At 49.7% G+C, this 20,075-nt stretch overlaps 2 protein-coding genes across 2 annotated transcripts; both read left to right on the top strand.

Annotated features, from left to right (window-relative positions):
* Window positions 1-2,694: 2,694 nt before the first annotated feature.
* LOC135828863 (uncharacterized) lies at window positions 2,695-15,304 on the top strand. The gene is made up of 5 exons (XM_065341291.1): window positions 2,695-2,982; window positions 6,392-6,922; window positions 9,512-9,901; window positions 11,273-12,418; window positions 13,410-15,304. The coding sequence occupies exons 2-5, from the start codon at window positions 6,427-6,429 to the stop codon at window positions 14,618-14,620; spliced, it is 3,243 nt and encodes a 1,080-aa protein (XP_065197363.1). The 5' UTR covers window positions 2,695-2,982; window positions 6,392-6,426; the 3' UTR covers window positions 14,621-15,304.
* Window positions 15,305-16,355: 1,051 nt separating this feature from the next.
* On the top strand, window positions 16,356-18,980 carry LOC135828553 (uncharacterized). The gene is made up of 2 exons (XM_065340990.1): window positions 16,356-17,338; window positions 18,185-18,980. The coding sequence occupies exons 1-2, from the start codon at window positions 16,640-16,642 to the stop codon at window positions 18,416-18,418; spliced, it is 933 nt and encodes a 310-aa protein (XP_065197062.1). The 5' UTR covers window positions 16,356-16,639; the 3' UTR covers window positions 18,419-18,980.
* Window positions 18,981-20,075: the final 1,095 nt, after the last annotated feature.

Below are 20,075 nucleotides of genomic sequence, written 5' to 3'. Positions count from 1 at the left end.
AGAGAGAGAGAGCGTTAGGGGAGAATGGGGGAAAGGAGACAATGAATGCGTTCAGGGGAAACCTGGTAACGTGCCTCTGGACGTCATCTTTCCATTATCAAGCTTATCGTTGTGTAATGGCTCAGTCAGATCTAAAAGATAGAACTTTTGCCTTGTTATTTAGCGGCTCCATGTTTTTTCCGTCCACCAAGTGGCGAACTTCTAAGTTGCAGTGTTGATGTGAAATCCTGGTGGGATTTGATATTAATTTTTCATTCTTGCATTCTCTCCACATTCTTCACAGACTAGACATCTGAGTATTATGTCCAACATCATTCTAAGTCTAGGTGGCCATGAAGTCGAGACCCTAGGTGGGCGTTGCTCCCGTAACCTCACCACCATTGCCACGATTCAGGTTGTGCGTGCTTCCCCTAGCTGCATCTCATGTTTGGCATTTACAATCATGTAAGTGGTCTTTGTAAAAAAAATTCAACCATCAATGGCACGTACGTACGAGGTGGCTTCGAGGCAATGCCTGGAAATCACCGTACTGTTATACTACATGTACATGACTGTATGTTACGGTCCGAATCGACTCTCCACCCTGTTGTCATTGTCAGCAATATCCGTGTCCACTCTCTAGCTTGTTGTCAGTGTTGAGTGGCCTCTCAGGAGCTAGATTGGCTCATTCCGTTCTCCTTCTTGACCCAGGGGCTGTGCAGTGAGCGGTCCGGGACCAACATACGAGTACTGTGGTAAAACATTCTGTAGTGTGGCTGCTTTGGGATCAATGCCTGAGTGCGTCCGTCAATAGCGCATGTCGGATACGGTTGGGCGCGGATAAGCATGATGCCCGGAGTCACGTTGTCCTTCTTCTTAGTTCCTACTTTCTCTCCGTATTCGCCTTGGATTGGTATTCCTCTTTTAACTATCAACTTAACTGCTTGATACCTGGGGATAGAGGCTACAAGAGCTCTCTCACAAGTCAGAAATGGTTGACTGAAGCTAACGTTGCTTGGACTTCCAGGGCTACGCTAAACATGCGATCACGAGACTACAAGCACCGTTGCCTCATTTCATGATCTACATGCATGATAGCTCATTCGGGGCGTAATGTTCGGAACTGCAACCCACATTTTGACTGAGGGTGCTGGATGGATTGCCATGCACAGCTGAGCATCTGTGGCTATGAACAATACTCAATAGGGAACGATTCGTTGAATCTTCTTCTCTTTGGGGTATCCCTTACCTGCTGACATGCCTGGTAAAAGTCTAGTAGCGAACCTCTTTTACGGGCAAAATGGCATAGGGGGATGGATGACGCCTCTCCAGATCAGATGTTCCTGTTTATGAAGCCTGGCTCGTTGGCAACTAGCTAAACACGGGTAACGGATACAGACTGATCTAACAAAGATTATCATGAATGGAGTTGTCATTGTGTGCAGATTGTTAGTCTCTTTTTCTTTTTCTTTAAAGCATTTTTTGTTTGTTTTTGTTTAGCTTTTTCTTTAGTTGTTGTGTTGTGTCAGGCCAGTGAAATCAGATTCTGTGATTGGCCGTATAAGAGGCTTATTCAAAGTGGAAAAAAACAACCCGGTAGAAGTCTAGTTTGTGCATATGTACATGTATGTACCTGGTTCACACCCATCAGTAGGGGTGTGCGGATAATGCTCGAAAAGGTGGCAGATTCTGCTCGAAAAGCAGTGAAATTGGCAGAACCATACAAACCGTATGGCGGGCAATTCCTCGAATTCTGCTCCATTTCTTTATCCACATACCAAACATGCATGAAACCTACCAGAAAAAAGTACCGATTTCTGCCAATTTTTCTGCCGGCATTATCCGCATATGCCTACCCATCAGCCTCATAGACTAGTGACCGAGCCCTTGGTGGATAATTCTCAAAAGGCAGTGAAATGGTCAGAACCATACAAACCTCATGCCGCTATGGCAGGCATTTCCTTGAAATTCTGCTCAATTTTTTTATCCACATACCAAACATGTATGAACCATGAAGAGAAAACGCACCAACATGATTATAATAGTACATCTGCCAATTTTTCTGTCAGCATTATCATACTAGTATCCGGGAAAGGACTACATACATGTACATGTACCTCACACGGCCATTTTTCTTTATAACCAGTTGAACTACTGTACATAAGTCATTCTAAACAGTTTATCACTGATGAGGTTTGCCTGCCAGGATAGGATAGTGAAGAAAAAGCTGAATGCATCAAAGACAGAAGTCAATCGACTTCGTTCAAAACACAAACCCTTATACTTTTAGCCTGGTTCTCCACGATATCTCTGGCTCTCTTCTCTCTATCTGATCTGGTGCTGGTAGCCTAGGCTAAGAGTAAAAACCCGATGATGCCGATCGATCACTTCTTACAATGTGGACTCTTTGTTTGAGTTCAGTAACACCGTCACAAGCTAGCACGCTATGTGCTGAGACGATGTGACACCGCGGATGGATTTGCCGCTCGCGTGTCGACGCATAACACACACGAAGTAGTCTGACATGGTCACGATGATTTGCGTGGAGACGGCTGTGCGCCTGGCTACGTACCAGCTCAGTGCCCGGGCTTGGTGGGGGCAGCTCAGTGGAGTGGTAGGTCTGGCGCAAGTGAATCGACCTGCGGAAAAAGGGCCTGAGTTGTTGGCACTACTACTAGTACTAGTACTACTACTACTACTACTAGTACTAGCGCATCAACGACAACACTCAACAGTAGTCTACATAGAATAGCCCAGGATCAATATCACGACACAAAGTGATCACTTGGATTATTGTCGTTCAGCGCCGAAAAAGAATGGCCTAGCTGAAGCGTATTACGAGGCTTCCCTTGGCTCCTGTTCGCTCCTCTGGGCTTCTGAAATCGCCACCAGCAGTCCATTGGCATTGGCATTGGATGACTGCTGAGCGCCGATCTGCCAATCGCACCTGTGGCTGTGCAGCTTCTTGGCGGTTCTCGCATCTTAGCTGACAAAAGGAAACAGGTAAGAAAGACTCTGGAAGTATTATTTAAAACTTTTGTGTACAATGTAGATAAGTTTTGTTGAGTAACAGTTAGTTCCCTTTCAGAGGCTTTCTTGATGGATTTTTGTTGGGTCGACGTTTCGTTGAAAAAAAACTTTCGCCAGTTCCGCCTTTGGCTCGCACTTCCTTGCTGTTTGCGGAATAGGACTCAGTTTTATAAAACTATGCAGGTTTTGTTTTCAGCTAGTGTTAGTTGCTGCCTGACTGGAAGATTAGTATTTGTAGAGGAACTGGTCGCCACAGAACTGTGTCCCTGACCGTGCAAGGCCATCTCGAAGGCATTTGCGGCTTGAAAGGTGCCGTTGGGAGGCGGGCGGTTGCGCTATCAAAGTGATGGGTAGGGTGACTTTGTGGAAGGCTGTACAAATATTCACTGACTATCAAGTGACATGAGTTCATAACTTCACAAGCTGCATGGTATTCTGGTATTGCTTGCATTCCAAGCGGTCACAGCGAAAATACGTCCCAGAGTTACGTCATCATGCGGGCGGCGTGCTTCCAAAGCGGCGGGACATTTCCTGTAGGTAGCTTGGGGGTGGGAGAACACGTATTGAGCTGTGGATATTATCGTAATAATAAGTATTATAATAATAAGTACTCAAACGGCAAGGCAAGGAAAATATTAAATGGAAACTAGGAAACGGCGGGGCACAGGTTATGCGTTAGAGTCCACCAACTAAACCAGGTTTTGAACAGTCAGACGTGCACAAGGTAACACCATACTGACAAGGAGTACTGAGGCATTCCACATTTTTAACGAGAAATTTCTCCTCGTTAACCCATTAGAATTAGCACTTCCTTTTATATAATAATTATGGCTTTCACAGTAGTTAGTTGCAGCTCTGGGTTTGATAGTAGCAATGGTGAGGCTTCCTGCAGCTTCTTTCCTAGGAACTCGTTTCTAGAGCAGACCCGCTCTTTCCCATTCACTTCAGGACAATACCTGAACTCGTTTATCAATTCTTACAACGTTTCAGCAATTCGCCCTCATCAGCTATGCAATGGTATGCAAACTTGCAAAGAAGTAGTTGTGTCGTGCTACATCACACCCACCGTGCGTGACATGTTCTAACCGTAAAAATAAGAACCGTTTGTGTCTTTCCCGCAGACCAGTCAATATTTTATGACTTGGGACTCCGCGCATGCTAGTTTGTGCATGAAGTGTGTGGGTTACAGGGAGGGCTGCGTCCCATCCGGCTGTGTGGATTCATAGGAAGTGTGAGTTACGAAGTCCGAAGAAAATGTTGAACGGTCTCTGCTGGGATGACAGCTACACCTTACCTCAGTGGTTGGAGCACCTCTGGCCTCAAGCGAAGGTCCCTGGTTCGAATCCTGGTGGCGACAGTCACTTTTTTCTTCAGACTTTTCCCGTTTGTGTATTTCCCTCAAACCAGGGAAAGAATAACAACCTAACCGTTTCTGAGTTTCATGGTATCCAATCATCGGGCAACAATGATGGTAGTACATAATGTCATCGTTACATCGCAACACACTTCAAACTGTAGAAACCGGGGGGGGGGGGGTGGGTGGGGTGGTCCTTATACCCGAAACAGACCCAGATGTTGTTCAGCCTTGATGTGGACGTGCACACGTGCGGACGCGCTTAGGTACGTGCACATAATTGGGTATGTGCATCTAAATAGGTCCATGCATGTATGCATGTACGCATGTATATGCAGGTGGATGCATGCATATGCGGGTATGTATGCATGTGGGATGCATGCATAAGTAGCAAAACGTATTCTTTTTTGCCCCTACACTCTCTTCCCCCCTATGGTGGTCAAAGAGACTTACTGTCAGTAAACCACTCATTAGATGGACGGGGGTACTGAGTAGACGAGTCAAACGGGATTTACAGAAGCATTTTTGCTAGGGCTGAGTTGGGTAGTATTTTCTTCGGGTATCGGGTTCGGGTAGTTTTCCACGGGTAGCACGGGTACCCGATCGGGTAATGTTTCCATCGTAATACCACACTGCACCTCTTCCCTTATACACTAGGTAGACCATGGACCACAACCCTACTACAACCGTCACTGTTCGCTCTTCTATAAAACATATTTTTAGTTTTGACATAGTTTTGACATCCATCTGTACATGATTGTGCAACATTGTTTTGGAGTTTTGCCCGCACAAGAGGCTTTTCTCTCTCTGGACCATGGCATGGTATACATACGGAGTACTAATCGAATTTGTACACGTGCACTGTACATGATGCCATCTGCGACTTTGGGTTTTCAGGTACTATTCTGTGTCCGTCTACCCGAGTTCCTCACGGGTAGCACTTGTACCCGACTACCCGTGTACACCACTAATTTTGCGATGCGACACGTGATGCGACGTCCGTGAAACCGGGAAATCCCCAAATCGCAGCCATCTCGCACCCTACACAACTGGCGGAACTGGGCTATCGGAGAAGTTGAGCTGGGCCCAACTTCTACGATGCGACAAGCGATTTGGTGTACAATTTTGACCTTTTCTACAGCAAAGTTGTACAAAGGTTCAATAGTTGCCTGTAAATTTGTACAAGTTGTACTAAGCCAAGCGAATACCATGGTGACGTACTCACTTGCATTGAAGTTCGCGCCAAATCCGCAAGGCGTCGTCGCATCGCTGACTTCTTCTGTGAATGGTATTTCGCGAGTTCGCATCACACGCCTCCGTCGCAGATCGCGTCGCATCGCCCATCGCATCGCAGAAAAGCTTCTGTGAATTCCGCTTCACACTCGATGTACTTGCGCCTGAGCAACCCATCCTGATGTACAAACAGTCAACTTTGCGTATAGCGACACTCGGCGGGGCATCAGAAAAGTGTCCTTATTCGCGAAGTGTCCTTCTACCCGAAGTCTCATTTTAGAATTATGTATCACAGTTAGATGGGACTTAGCTCTGGGCACGGACATTCTGTCGTTATTCGCGAACAGTCGTTATATCCTCAGTCGTTGTATCCGCAGTCGTTATATCCGCAGTCGTTATTAGCGAAGTCGACTGTATAGGGAGAGATTGTAACAGCTCTCTAACGGAATGCATTAAATGCTGCGTGGTTCCGTTACATGAGATCTACAAACGCCGTTGAATAGATGGCCACGTGACAAGAAGTGTGCGTGCAACTAACGTGTGGTTTAACCCATGGTCAGAACTTACTCGTTCCTTCCGTCTTCTAAACACGACCCAGTAACTGTGTGTGTGTGTGTGTGTGTGTGTGTGTGTGTGTGTGTGTGTGTGTGTGTGTGTGTGTGTGTGTGTGTGCGTGTGTGTGTGTGTGTGTGTGTGTGTGTGTGTGTGTGCCTGTATGTGTGTGTGTGTGCGTGTGCGTGTGTGTGCGTGTGTGTGTGTGTGTGTGCGCGTGTGTATGTGTTGTCTAATCTACAGATGGTACTGCGTCGGCTGCTAGATCACGGCTGGCGATGGCTGATCGGGTGCTCGTGATGCTTGCCATCTCGGTCCTGCTGCTGATCTCCACAGCCTCTGCCAGCGATTGCCCGGTTTCCGAGAGATGCTGTTGCCCACGAGGAACACATCTTGTCGAGTCGTGCACGGATGTTAAGAATGCGACTTGCAAGGCGTGTCCGCCCCATACCTTTATGGATATTGATAATGTGTTAACGGAGTGCTTTGATTGTGATCTGACGGTCAAGAACGGCTGCTATAATGAATGCCCGCCCGAGGGTCCGCCACGGCTAACCTGCGCGCCAGGAACGACCGACGCGACTCCTGCCACCACCGCGACTCGTCTGTCCACCATCACCGTGCCGACCAACGGCTCTGCCGTGGGATCATCGGCACAGCCGCCGCCGACGAATTCCACTCCCAGTTCCTCGTCCCCGGCCCATATGACTACGAGTGAGCATCCCAGCAAGAGTGCACGGGGGGTTTCCCCGGGAATCATCGGCGTCTTGATCGGTAAGGAGAGTGTTTTTTATTCCCGTAGCTATGCAGAAGACGTTACTTCAGTAACGTCTGGCGCTAGCCAGGGTCCACACAGCTTTAATTTGGTGCATGTTTGGTTGTTTGTTTGTGTCACGCCTGGCGCTATCCCGTATCTGTCCCGTACCGTACCTTACCAGCAAAGACAGCTGGCCACAATATTTTTGTTTGTTTGTGCTATCGGCATGCCTGGCGCTATCCCGTTCCTGTCCCGTACCATCAAGAGAATGAGTATATGCGAAGTGTATCGGGGGAATGCATTCAGGCCGATAGTGCTGTAACATTCTGTGTGGATTTGTGTGCGAGGCCGAGATCCCACTAGCAGGCTTGGTAGGCCGCCTGTCGACCAGCCCGGGAATGGCATGTAGGCCGATAGCATAATAATTATAACGTATATAGATGTATAGCAGGGATTCGTATTATGTAAACGACTCCCTGCTGTATAGGGAGATTTTCTGGAAAGAAACACGAAGTAGAGATGAGGAAATGCAGTTAGAATGGACGTTAGTTGCCGAATAGGTGACAGGATGCGTTAGCAAAAACATACTTTAGAAGCGAGATCCCGTTGTCTCCAAAATAATCCTGAACGGGCGAGTCAGCGCCGGTCACAGGAAACGTCGGAAGAGAGATCCCGTCGACTCCAGACCGTCCGTGATCGGCAGAGTCAGCGACGGTCAACAGGAAACGGCAGGACAGCCATCCCGTCGACTCCAGAACGCCCGTGATCGGCAGAAACGAGACAGGTACGGGATAGCGCCAGGAATGCCGATGGCACGCACAAACAAAAATATTGTGGCCAGCTGTTTGTGGCCAGCTGTCTTTGATGGTACGGTACGGTACGGGACAAATACGGGATAGTGCCAGGCGTGACACAAAAAAATAAATAATAAACTAGTAAATAAAAAATAAACACAAAATATTAATCCCGTAGCTATGCAACAGACGTTACTTCAGTATCGTTTGGCGCTAGCCAGGGTCCACACGGATTTGACACGTTACATGCATGATGAGCAAGCAAAAAAGCATAGCGTAGGGCTCTGAGCTTCCAAGCTCTCTCGTTTATTTTTGCTTTTATTTTATACGAAAGTCCACTATTTTCCCAAATATGCGCAGGAAGTAGTGGCGGGGCCAGGATGCACTGCCAACCTTTAAGGTCTCGGCGTCCACGCAGACAGAGCGCACAATAATGCAGTAAAACTGGAGGAAGGAAGAAGGAAGGGGAATGAATAATGGTGATGATTCTGCATCCTGCCTGCTAGCAGCTCCTTACGCATGCATACCTTAAAGGGGAAGTTAAGGCAAAAATTAAAATTTCACCAGTTGTAGTCTTCGGGGTGCTGAGTCGAATGGTCTTGGTCCGAGAAAGCTGAGACGCTCCCTTCCTACTTGAATCCCAATCGAACTCGCGCACTTCCACCGAAACTGGATGACTGCGCCCTACTAGATGGGGATTTGTATGCAAAAGGTCACTAAAAGCGCCGTTTCGTTCTTATAAAAGCACGGATGACCGCGATTGGCCCATATGTTGTAGTCTTTTGGACGCTGAGTCGACTGGTTTTGGTCCGAAAAGGCTGCGATGCAGCGTTCCTCCGTTATTCCCAACCGAACATGGTTGAACAAGCGGTCACGTGCTCCTGCGTACACCAGTCAGCTGGTTACCGTGCCTGCAGGGTACAACTTACTAGCCTGTTTGACCTTTTTTGGGTGCAGTCCTGTCACTCGAATTGAACTCGAGTTGAACCTTGGTGTGAAAGTTGTCGCCTGCTGGCGTGGTGACCAGGTGATTTGGGCACCCAGGAGCACGTGACCACTTGTTCAACCATGTTCGATTGGGAATAAAGGAGGAACGCTGCATCGCAGCCTTTTCGGACCAAAACCAATCGACTCAGCGTCCAAAAGACTACAACATATGGGCGAATCGCGGTCATCCGTGCTTTTATAAGAACGAAATGGCGCTTTTAGTGACATTTTGCATACAAATCCCCATCTAGTAGGGCGCAGTCACCCAGTTTCGGTGGAAGTGCGCGAGTTCGATTGGGATTCAAGTAGGAAGGGAGCGTCTCAGCTTTCTCGGACCAAGACCATTCGACTCAGCACCCCGAAGACTACAACTGGTGAAATTTTAATTTTTGCCTTAACTTCCCCTTTAAGATTTCTTATGGGTTATGGAGGCTGGGATCACTGTGATCCTTATTACACTCGTACCTCGTTTATCTTGGCGGACCGGGACCGGCCACTGCCCGTAACTTTGAAATATCCGTAACTCCGAATCACATAAATGTTGTCGTTGTTGTTGTTTGGCTTTATTTGTTGATGGGGGAAGGCCATAGATATGACATGTGATGGCATTATTTCCAAAAAATAAAAAGTGACAAAGGAGTAGTATTGTTTCCACTGAAACTTGTCCGAAGGGTACTCGGTAGACGGAGTGCCCGTAACTTCGGGGTCCGGATAACCGAGGCATGGGTGCACTTAAACCAGAGTGTCCAAACCCCGTTTTTTTCTTTTATATTGCTGTTCCCATGGCATGTGTGCACGTGTGTACCTGTGTGTCTGTGTATGCAGCCGTGGCCGTACTGATCGGCCTGCCCAGCATTGTCGTCACCCTGTCGTGCTGCATCAGCAAGCGGCAGCAGCGCAAGGAGCTGCACGCACTCTGCCGTCGCTCGTTGGGCGAGTACCTACGGCTGTGCAGCGGCAGCTCTGGCGGCGGCGGCGACGACTCAGTGACGGCATCACCACGCCAACTCTTCCTGCAGAATCGCCTGGTGTGGCAGCTGCTGTTCGGGCAGGACGACGAACGTTTGTTGACGACCTGGGCGGCGTCGTGTTCTCGGTGTCCGGTGCATAGTGCTGCCGGCCTGCATGTCAGTAGTCATCAGGTGGCCCTCAAGCGCCAGTGCAGCTGTATCCTGCGTAGCGGCATACTGCCCGCACCGCCGCCAGTGGGACAAGGTGAGCAGACTGTGTGACTGGGTATGACTAGGTGTAGTGTATGTGTGATGGGTGGGTGAGATGGGGGGGGGGGGGGGGGGGAGGTGGGGTGGGAGCTGGTAAATGTACATCAGTGTGTGTGTGTGGGGGGGGGGGGGTGTTACACATGTGCGTGCGTGTGTTTTGTTTTAGTGTGTGTGTTTTTTTTTGGGGGGGGGGGGAGGGTGTCTCTGTCTTTTGTCTGTGTGTATGTGTGTGTATTCGTTTGTGTGTTTCTGATTTGTCTGTTTGTTTGTTTGTGTGTGTATTATTTCATTATAATGTGTTTGTTTATGGACTGAGAGCGTCAACTGGTGAGTATGTTGGCAAGTGTATCTGTTGATTTACCACTGCACTCTGGTCTGGACCACCGGAAGCAGTATTCAATTGGTCCGGTCGTACCACAGCCTCTCATACATTGTGTTTGCTATAGTGGGAACTTATAACCTTCTTGCTTCGGAGTAGCAGTAAACAAGCTTTGGTGGCCACCTAGTTGGTCCGGTAATAGGTTCCGGCGAGCCTGGTATATAAAATCACCTCAAAATCAAGTGCCAGGGGTAGGTTCTGTGACCACTTGTGGGTGGATCTTTCTTGAAACTGCATGAGTACATTCACTACGGTTTCGATCGTACAGCACTCTTTTTTCAAGGGAACAATTAAATGCACTGACTTTTATTTTCGAGAACATTTAGCCGATGCCCTCCTCTCCCTCCCCCCCCCCCCTCCCCCGCATTGAAATGAACTTCCATTGTGCTATTCTCTGCTGCCGTCCAGCTTCCTACATTGAGGAAAATAGTGTACTGGCGGGTATTATTTTGTTGATTTTCAACTGCACTCTGGTCGCTGGTCAACCCAGTGGGTTTTCGAAAGCACCTCAAAGTCATGGACAGCTTTTGTCACCACTTTCACATCGGTCTTCTCCTCGAAACCTGTTGTGTTGTGTGCATATCCTGTGTTATTCTCCGTTACCCTCCCCAGCGTCGTACATTGAGGAAATGAGTGTACAGTACTGACCTCCCCTCCCCCCCCCCCTCATTATAATACTGTAAAAGCAGAAATTTCCGGTGGTGGTTTATTTTCGGTAACTTCGGTGTCGACAATTTTCACCGAAAATAAAACGCACCGAAAATGTATGTACTACATAAATTATACTAGAACGCTTACCTGGAAAGCGGGTTTCCTGAAAATTTCCCTCCACTGAACCGCCGATTTTGGAGAAAACCGAAAATATTACACCACCGAAAATTTCTGCTTTTACAGTTAACTGCAGATGGTCGATCATAGCACCCTGAAACACATTCCGGTGGCCCTGAAACCCGTTGTGTTCTTTCCAATCTCTGTTGTCCGCCCCAGCTTCCTACATTGAGGAGATGAGTGTACTGGAAGCTATGCTGCTGGCCAAACACCTGGACCTGCCCGACGAGACGAGCTCGCAGCCGTGGAAGACGATCGGCGAGATCTTCCCCGACAACCTGGTCTCGTGCGACGTCCTGAACACGGTGGAGCGTCGCGGCAGACTCTCGCCGCCGCGCTCCACGCACAGCCCCACGTTCGAGCTGCTTCTGTTCCTCGCCGCGTACCCGCGACGCTTCCAGGTGGCGCAGCTTGGCCGCGGGCTCATCCTGCGAGGGTATCAGGAAGCGGCGTGTTGTCTTAACTACAGCGACGATACAACGCCACAGCTCGCGGCGGAGGAGGGTGGTGCTAACGTGGTGGACCCCGTTGTCCCGGCTCACGACGATCCAAACTTCCCACCACTGCCCAGCCACTGGCAGCCGAGCGGCTTGACAGCGGAGGATTTCGAAAGCGAGGCGGCGCGCGGCTCGTTCTTTGATCGCATCACGGTACGATTTCTGTCGAGTCGACAGCGCGGTGCCCAGACAAACTTGCATCGAGGGCGACTCGGCTTCCATCCCAGTTGGCACAGCGGGAGTAGTGATCATCGCCGACGTCCGGGCAGCTCCTCCAGTATGCGTGCACTGTTCAGCGACAGTGATACCGAAGGCGGCGCTGACGGCGACGCCGGTGCTTGGCAGACGCCAACGCAGCCCGCTCCGGAGTGCGTCCTGGGCGGCAGCGGCTCTGAGCTGCGCGTCGAGAGTGTTGCACCGCGCCCGCTAGTCAGCGTGACGGACCAGCCAAGGGCGACCGCGGTTTCCCGCCAGTGTTCCGAGCCGGCCGATACTACCCTAAACTCCAAGCCCATAGCCACGGCGGGAAGCGATCCGTTTCTTCAATTCGACAGTGACTTGGATCGGCCATTTCAGGGCCAATTGGAACCCGTTGCGGCCTCACCACGACAAAAGCCTGACAAGGAACGTCAGAGTACAGCAGTCAATCCGTCCAAACATTCCGTGGCACTGGATATCACGCCGGCGAAATTATCCAAATTGTCCGGCCCCGCGACGGCCAGCAAGACGTCGCCAGCGCACAGCATCCGCCGTGACCAGAAACGCGTGACCACGAGTGACGTGCCTCAGCGGTCGCCTTCTCACCACGGTGAGTTTGCGGCCAGTGTAGACTTGATTGTGTATCCGGGCTCATGACGGGGGTCGGATTTCAGTTGCCTGCACTGTCAGTATGTATGTACAAAGATTACACAGCAATGAAGCAAACAAATCTCTTTCCGCTGTTACTCGGAGTTTCGTGTGAAAACACTCATCAGACAGCATATGACCACGACTAACAATCACTAGAATATATACGATCTTGAGAAAAGAGGGCAGAGGTGATGGAGGTTCAACATCTCAATAGCGCGAGGAAAAGGAGGTGCCAGAAATCAGCATGATTTACACGAGGAAAAAGATGTTGATAGTATAGAGCATAGGGTAGAGGAATAGTGCGATTCTCTGGGGGGGATGTATGTACATGTATTTATGTATACCTGTTCTTCCTCTCTCTCTCTCTCTCTCTCTCTCTCTCTCTCTCTCTCTCTCTCTCTCTCTCTCTCTCTCTCTCTCTCTCTCTCTCTCTCTCTCTCTCTCTCTCTCTCTCTCTCTCTCTCTCTCTCTCTCTCTTTCTCTTTCTTTCTCTCTCTCTCTCTCTCTCTCTCTCTCTCTCTCTCTCTCTCTCTCTCTCTCTCTCTCTCTCTCTCTCTCTCTCTCTCTCTCTCTCTCTCTCTCTGCGCATAAAATCTAGACTGACAACCTGCTTGTTAAATCATGCCCCTGCTTTCAGGCGTAAAAACCCTGTTGTAGAGGTCTCAGTCCTCATTTGTTAGACTTACCTGTCTTTATAAAAGTAACTTACTCTCTCTCTCTCTCTCTCTCTCTTTCTCTCTCTCTCTCTCTCTCTCTCTCTCTCTTTCTCTCTCTCTCTCTCTCTCTCTCTCTCTCTCTCTCTCTCTCTCTCTCTCTCTCTCTCTCTCTCTCTCTCTGTCTCTCTCTGTCTCTCTCTGTCTCTCTCTCTCTCTCTCTGTCTCTCTCTCTCTCTCTCTCTCTCTCTCTCTCTCTCTCTCTCTCTCTCTCTCTCCCTCTCGATATCTTCACAGATGGTCTCTTCCCCGTGCAAGCCATGCCCAGCGAACTTACCCATGCCGATATGGAAATGCTGAAGGCCGCGCTTGGCATGCAGTGCCAGCTCGAACAGGAGAAACAAGTCGTCAGCGTCGATGGTCCGCTCTGCCAGTTCCCCGATGCTAGGCATGCTGTGCAGGTAAAGCACAACGTGCAGTGCGACAGCAGGGAGTACATGGACGACCTGCAGTGGAGCAAGCTACTCACGGACAATCACAGTGAGGCGGACATTGCAGCCGCCATGCTCGGCCGCGATGGATCTCAGCACATAGGTCAGCACCCGAACTGGACACAGCCTGCCGCTGGCGCCGTTGCTGCTCCTGTTCAACCTTTCAAGGCGACGGCTGTCAAGCGCACAATCGCGTATCGTGAAGCACTGCTGAGCCGTGGCGCCCAGGAACCACCCGCTAAGCGCCCACCGTCCACCGTGCCGTTGAGTGACTCGGAGGGAACGCAGGAAGAACAACACCGGTACTGGGCATCGGACGATCAGGGTATTCACGGGCCATCCAGGAAAGTAGCTAGTGTGACAGGAAGCAATGCCCAATGGAAGAAGCGGTCCCTTGCTGTTACTGCTGCTGCTGATGATTATGATGATGCGCCGAAACATGGCAATGACAATCCTACTTACAACAGTCCTGTTCGTCGCCACGGCTATCCTATCTCCCCGGCTTCTACTAAGCCACTATCGTCGTCCAATCCTAGCAAGACAACCAGCAGGAACAGGGAGCAGCCAGGTGAGCAAGACCACAAGCAAGTCGGCATGATGTCGCGGGAATTCGACGCGGAAGGCGGGGATAATCGCCGCCGCCGCCAAGCCGTGCCCTGGAGCGAGCGTGTCAAAAACCCAACACAAACGCACATACAGTCAACACGTGCTCATGCAGGCAAGCCTATAGGGCACGCTGTACTTTCCAGTACGCGTCCTGCACCAAGCCGTTCCTCCTCCGAAGGCGACGACCGCCATCATCCACAATATACTCACCAGGTACAAAGCCACCGAGGCAAACTGGCCAGTCTGAGAAACGCTAAGGGTGAGAGCGATGACGAAGAGGATGAGGGTGGCATGGCGGCTCCTCGTCTGCCATTGATCGACGAAAACGGCAAGCCCATCAATAGCCTTGTTGCCCGGGGCAAGCTAGAGAGCCAAGCAGCGGAAGAGGATTACCTGCGGGGTGATATTTAGCCGGCGATGCGATCCCATTGTGAATTTGCTGAGTTTCTCGTCTTGTTTTTTTTTTAAATTTTTTATCTGTCACAGGTTAATTCTGAGCTTGGCTTTGACCTTTTTTTTTCAAAAATTGAAGTCCTGGCATGTGCACATGGATGGATTTGTGCACCGTGCATTGAACTTGTAGCATGTTTTGCTCTCAGTGTTGCATATTCCCTGCAATGCATGTTGCCAGCAGTGCCTGTCGCCTATTTACGACGATGCGATCCCATTGTGACTCATTTGTTGAGTATTTCGTATTGTTTATTTCGTTGTACCTGTCACTAGTTTAGTCGAAGTTTAGATTTGAGCTGAAATTCCTGGCACGTATGGATGGTGTTTGTGCACTGCGCATTGAACTTGTAAGTTGAAGCTTGTCTTGCTCACGGTGCTGAACGTCTCCAGCATTGACTGTCGCCTTGCCCGCTGCCTTGCATGCCTTTGCGCCGTGCGCATCCTCAAAGTTGCCTGTAGCTGGAGTGCAGATCACCTGATCAAGCCATCCCGTCAGTCTCTGCACCTACCGTGGAGGACCGTATGTGTGCATTATTATGCTGCTGCTCACCTGCCTTGAGATAATTATTAATTATGCTTCAACGTGCGTTTGGCTTGCCGCAGCGTGAATCCGCTAAATGAGATTGATCCGTGGAGGAGTTACGGGCATGTTGTGCTTCGGCTAGCCTGTCTGTGGCGTGTGCTGGAGTGGGGTGGGTGGTGGTGGTGGTGGCGGTGGCGGCGGTGCTGGTGGTGGCGGTGCTGGTGGCGGCGGCGGTGGTGGTGGTGGTGGTGGTGGTGGTGGCGGCGGCGGCGGCGGTGGTGGTGGTGGTGTGTGTGTGCGTGTGTGTGTGTGTACGTGTGTGTGTGTGCGTGTGTGTGTATGTGTGTCCGTGGTGGAGGGGGGGGGTACAAGACTGAGATAATCACAACCTGCCCTGCAAGAACCATGGCTGTGTAGAGTATGTTCTGATCTGTCAAGCTGGTCTCTCCAAATGAAGAATGTTCCGCACCATGGCACGCGGACCACACGGAAACCCTACACAAACCATCCCCAAAGCCATCTGTTTGCTGCACATTTCTTTTTTTCTCAATAATATTATTATTATTACATGTTCGGCCAAGAGCCGGCCTTCATCAGGCCAGGATTGAGCCGAAAAGCAAGTGTGGTGACGCTACAGAATACTTTGTTTCATCACAAGTAGGTGGAAAGAAAGTTTATGAAGCTACACCATACTGCACAGTCTCCCCTGCTGCAACGAACTAGCCACACGACTCGTGACCATGGTGACGAGTCGTACACATGATCAGGGGTGTAGCAGCGGGTCCAGCCGATCACTTTTTTGCCCAGAAGGCAGGCCGGGGACAACCTCCGGACCACCTCCAAATTGCCAATGATGGTAAGTGCCTGGTGGTAGAGTCCACTGCCCATGACTTGAGCTGGCTAGCTGTCTCTTCCAAATACAATGATTGTATATTAATTATTACTCCATTTAGGTCGATCGATGTACATGTACGAGCGGTTCGAAGTCGCCACCACCTAGCCGAACCCTGCACCGTTGCGGACAATCCGAAACCGATCTAAAGTTAGTTTAAACCATACCAGGTTGAAACCAGACGTCACATTTCTCAGGAACATGACTTCAGCCTTCGCAGAGTTTTGTGGACTGTTGACTACAAAAAGTGCCAGAAGAGTATGCAGTGGTGCATACAAGCGAAATTTCACCGTCGCTCCACAATTCGTTGTTCGATTCGCTCGTAGACCTTCCTCCTTCCAACTCACTATTCTCTGCGCTGCGTGTCCATGGTGTCCAGAGCTTGAAGCTGTTTCTAGACGAAAAGCATCGGCGTCGTTCCGAGTTAGTTTTCGCACCACGTAGATACATGTACGTGCTCGTAGTCCCGGCCCGGGCCCGCCTATGAAGTCAGTCCGTGCTTGGTTGGTTGCAGGCGTAGCCTCTGCAGTGAGCGGACGCCCTTCGAGGCCTTCTCGCCGTGCTCATGGAGCGACAGATATGCGACCACAGTGATTCAGGTGCTTCTGGAAGATCGACTACAGAGGTGAGCTCTGGAGCTCCGACGTCGAACGATGCAGGGCCCGAACTCGCGCCATCGAAGGAAGGAGACATCAACATGGGGGCTGAAAGCCAAACTGCATGTAGTACATCAGCCGCCGAATCCGGCCACGCACCGCCGTGTCAAAGGTCGAGCACGGAACGGAGCTGCTCTGCGGCATGCGTCCCCGAAAGCTCGAATTCCGTAGCGAAACCAAGCCCACCTGATTCCTCACCTTGCACGGACAATGGCGAGAAGATCGAGCAGGAATCGGGCAGCGATTCGGAGTACATCGTGGTGGATGAGCAAGGCAGGCCGATCGCTCAAGAAAGCAACGACAATCCGCGTTCCACTGCGGAACGAGCAGGCAGCCCGGCCGATGCGAAACAAACGGATGTCACCGGCGGCGAGCAGCGACCATCCGAAAGTAGCCTGCCGCCCCAGCCAGAGCAAGCCCGTGGTGCATTTGTTGATGCGAATAATGGTGCTGGCGGCGGCACGGACGGCGAAGGGGAGTTGGAGCAGCTAGGCGTGGCAGTGGGCATGCAGCGCTTGTACGATCTCGGTGACTGCGGAAAACCAGTGCTAGGGATATTGGAGAAACTCTCAGGCGTGGGCGATACGTTGAAAAGCTACTGCAGAGAGGTAGGTGTCCTAAGAAAATAAAAACTGCATAATAGAGAGGTTGCTCACAACGAAAGTTCGTAGCGCCGTAATGAATATTTTTAACGAAAAGAGCTGACGAATTCATAAATCGCGAGGTTGCGCACATGCACAACGTGCGAACTTTTTCGTGGTAGCGCGCGCGGGTTAGGAGTGTCAAGCTAAGACAGGGAGTTGTAAAAGATCAATATTTTGGTACTCCACATTACAAAATATTTTTTGTAGATCTGGTCTGTTTCGGTCGTTTGGACGGATCTTCGCAGCAACTTCCGTTTAATACTCGAACCTGGACGGTCGAAATCTTACGAATTTTCGTTGTGCACAACCTCTCTAATGGCAGCTTTCTAAAAACGTTGTGATCTAGTCCTGGGTCCTTCTCCTAAAGAAAATTCATTGAAAATAATTGCCCTCCAAGCCTCCAAGGACCCATCTAAATAGTAAGAAATTATCGAAGTGCGATGGCCGAACACTGCTATGGCTGTACAGGGTCTGGGAATGATTTCATGGGGTGAGTCAGAGCTGTGCAACAGCTCTACATGGTGCTCAGAGGTCAACGTTCAAGGTGTTGTCACGTTGTGTTACTTCAACTTACTTGTGTATCCAATCTCATCGTATCTGCATGAACCTGTACAATGTAGGCGTGTGTGTTTTGCGCACCTTGTTCTCACCCATTTATCAAGAGTAGATAACACTCCAAGAGTGCGCAACTCCCGCATATACATACCCTGCTGTCTCGACAGAATTTCAAGTTGGTGTCATTTTTTATGATGCAGTGCTCCTGATTAGGGGATTTGCTCTTGCACATGGTGTTCTGCACTGTATCTGCAGGGGGAGATTGGGGACGAAACTGTGCTATTCGGCCGGCAGATCAAGTACTGGAGCGAGGCAACCCTGAGGTACGAAGAGCCGTTCCGCGAGTTCCGAGCCTACGCCGTCGACTTGGAAACGGGCACCATGGCGAAGTCGGAAGGCCGTCAGTTCCGGCACGCCGACAGAGCAGCGCAGAGTGCCGTCTACCAGCTTATTCACACGCTGCGTAGTGAGCACAGCCTTGAATTCTAGGTGCGAGCAGAGTCGGGGCGCCATGGGCGTTGTTTTGTCGAGGTCAGGGCAAGACGTTTTACTGTGTGATTTGGCAACATGCTGGTGAGCTGATCTACTCACCTCCCACCACTTTAGGAGCCGCATCTGCGCCTTGATCCTTGAAGGGTGGTGGCGTTCCTACGGATGCGAAAACTCGGCCTCTATTTAGAGAAACCGAGTCTCACGCGAACCGTGGAAAACAATTGGCAACATTGATCCATAGAGGGTGGGGGCGTTCCTGTGGATGCGAAAAACTCGGACTCCAGCCGAGTCTCACCCGAATCGTGAATTTTTATTTGTTATTCTTTAGCAACGTTCTGCCAAAGAAGACATTCCAGTGGTGTTACATCATTGAATAATACATTGCACTAGGTAGGGCATCAGTAGGTGTTACATCATTGAATAATATATTGCACTAGGTAGGGCATCAGCAGGTCCAACATATTAAAAGCAGACTCTGTGACCATACATTACTGAAGCTGAAGGCTTTCCAGAATCGAATAAAGTTGTTACCTCGGCGACGCCAATTTCTATACTCCTGATTCTAAAACGCTGTACGTGAGGTGGGCCTGAGGATATAGTACCCGCACTAAAACGAGCACTACAAGTGGCATGGTTTTCCAAAAAACGAGCAAGAAGGAGCATGCTAGCACTACATCTAGAGAATGTGCACTAAATGAGGATTAAAATGAGCACTATTAACTGGTTTGAGGGAAAGACACAAACGGGAAAAGTCTGAGGAAAAGAATGACTGTCACCACCTGGACTCAACGAGCACTAAAAACAATTAAATTTTGGCTTGAGTGCTATGATTATAAAGTTAGGAAATTCTGAGCATTGTTTCTCATTCCGATTGGCCTAAGACCAGGCTGCTTGTCCAAGGGCACTAGACGGCAAGCCACAATAGTCATATGCTTCAAATCGATTATGGAAAACCTTTGACATCGTTAATTCATGGTGATGACGGCAGAGATAGTTCAATTTACAAGATTGTAATGTTTTATTAAAAATGCTTCCAGTGGACTTCATTTTTGACTCGAACATGAGTTGGACCACAATGGTGGACCATGAGGCTCTTTAGGTCTCCTGCAGAAATTGCTCTCCTGCTGCGACATGTTCTTTTGCTGGCATACCTGTGGCGATTCACCTACTTTAGATCTATCATTTCCCCACAATATCTGTATGCTTGTATTAGTTACTACCCGTATTTGTCAGTTGCTCAGGAACAACGGCTACACAGGCTGTTCAACCTTGCCGTTCGCGCCGTCTGCAAAGTCTCCGCCGTGGACCAGCATTGCTCACCTGCTCAATCGAATGCATGTACATGTATGTGATCTGCAGGTTTCTCCGTGTACCTGAACAGGTTTTGTTTTATCTGACGCTGTTTGCATGATGCATGTAGCACACTATTTCAGCTCTTTTGTATGCTGTCATGCCATCAACCCGCACTCGTGGAGGCCAAACTAAAATGCTTGTTGACCCACCTGCTAGCACTGGTCATTCTGCTGAAGCGCCTAACGCACCAGTCTGGAGCCATTATGTGGAACAGAATACTGTCACAACGCAAAGAGTTCGAATAGGTAATTGCCTATACTATTAAAATATTGTGTGTGAGCCAAGGTAAAAATTGTAACAT

Source organism: Sycon ciliatum, chromosome 12, assembly GCF_964019385.1.
Source record: "Sycon ciliatum chromosome 12, ocSycCili1.1, whole genome shotgun sequence".
NCBI classification, from domain to species: Eukaryota; Metazoa; Porifera; class Calcarea; order Leucosolenida; family Sycettidae; genus Sycon; species Sycon ciliatum.
Note: the sequence above shows the minus strand (reverse complement) of the source record. Positions and strands in the feature narration are given on the sequence as shown.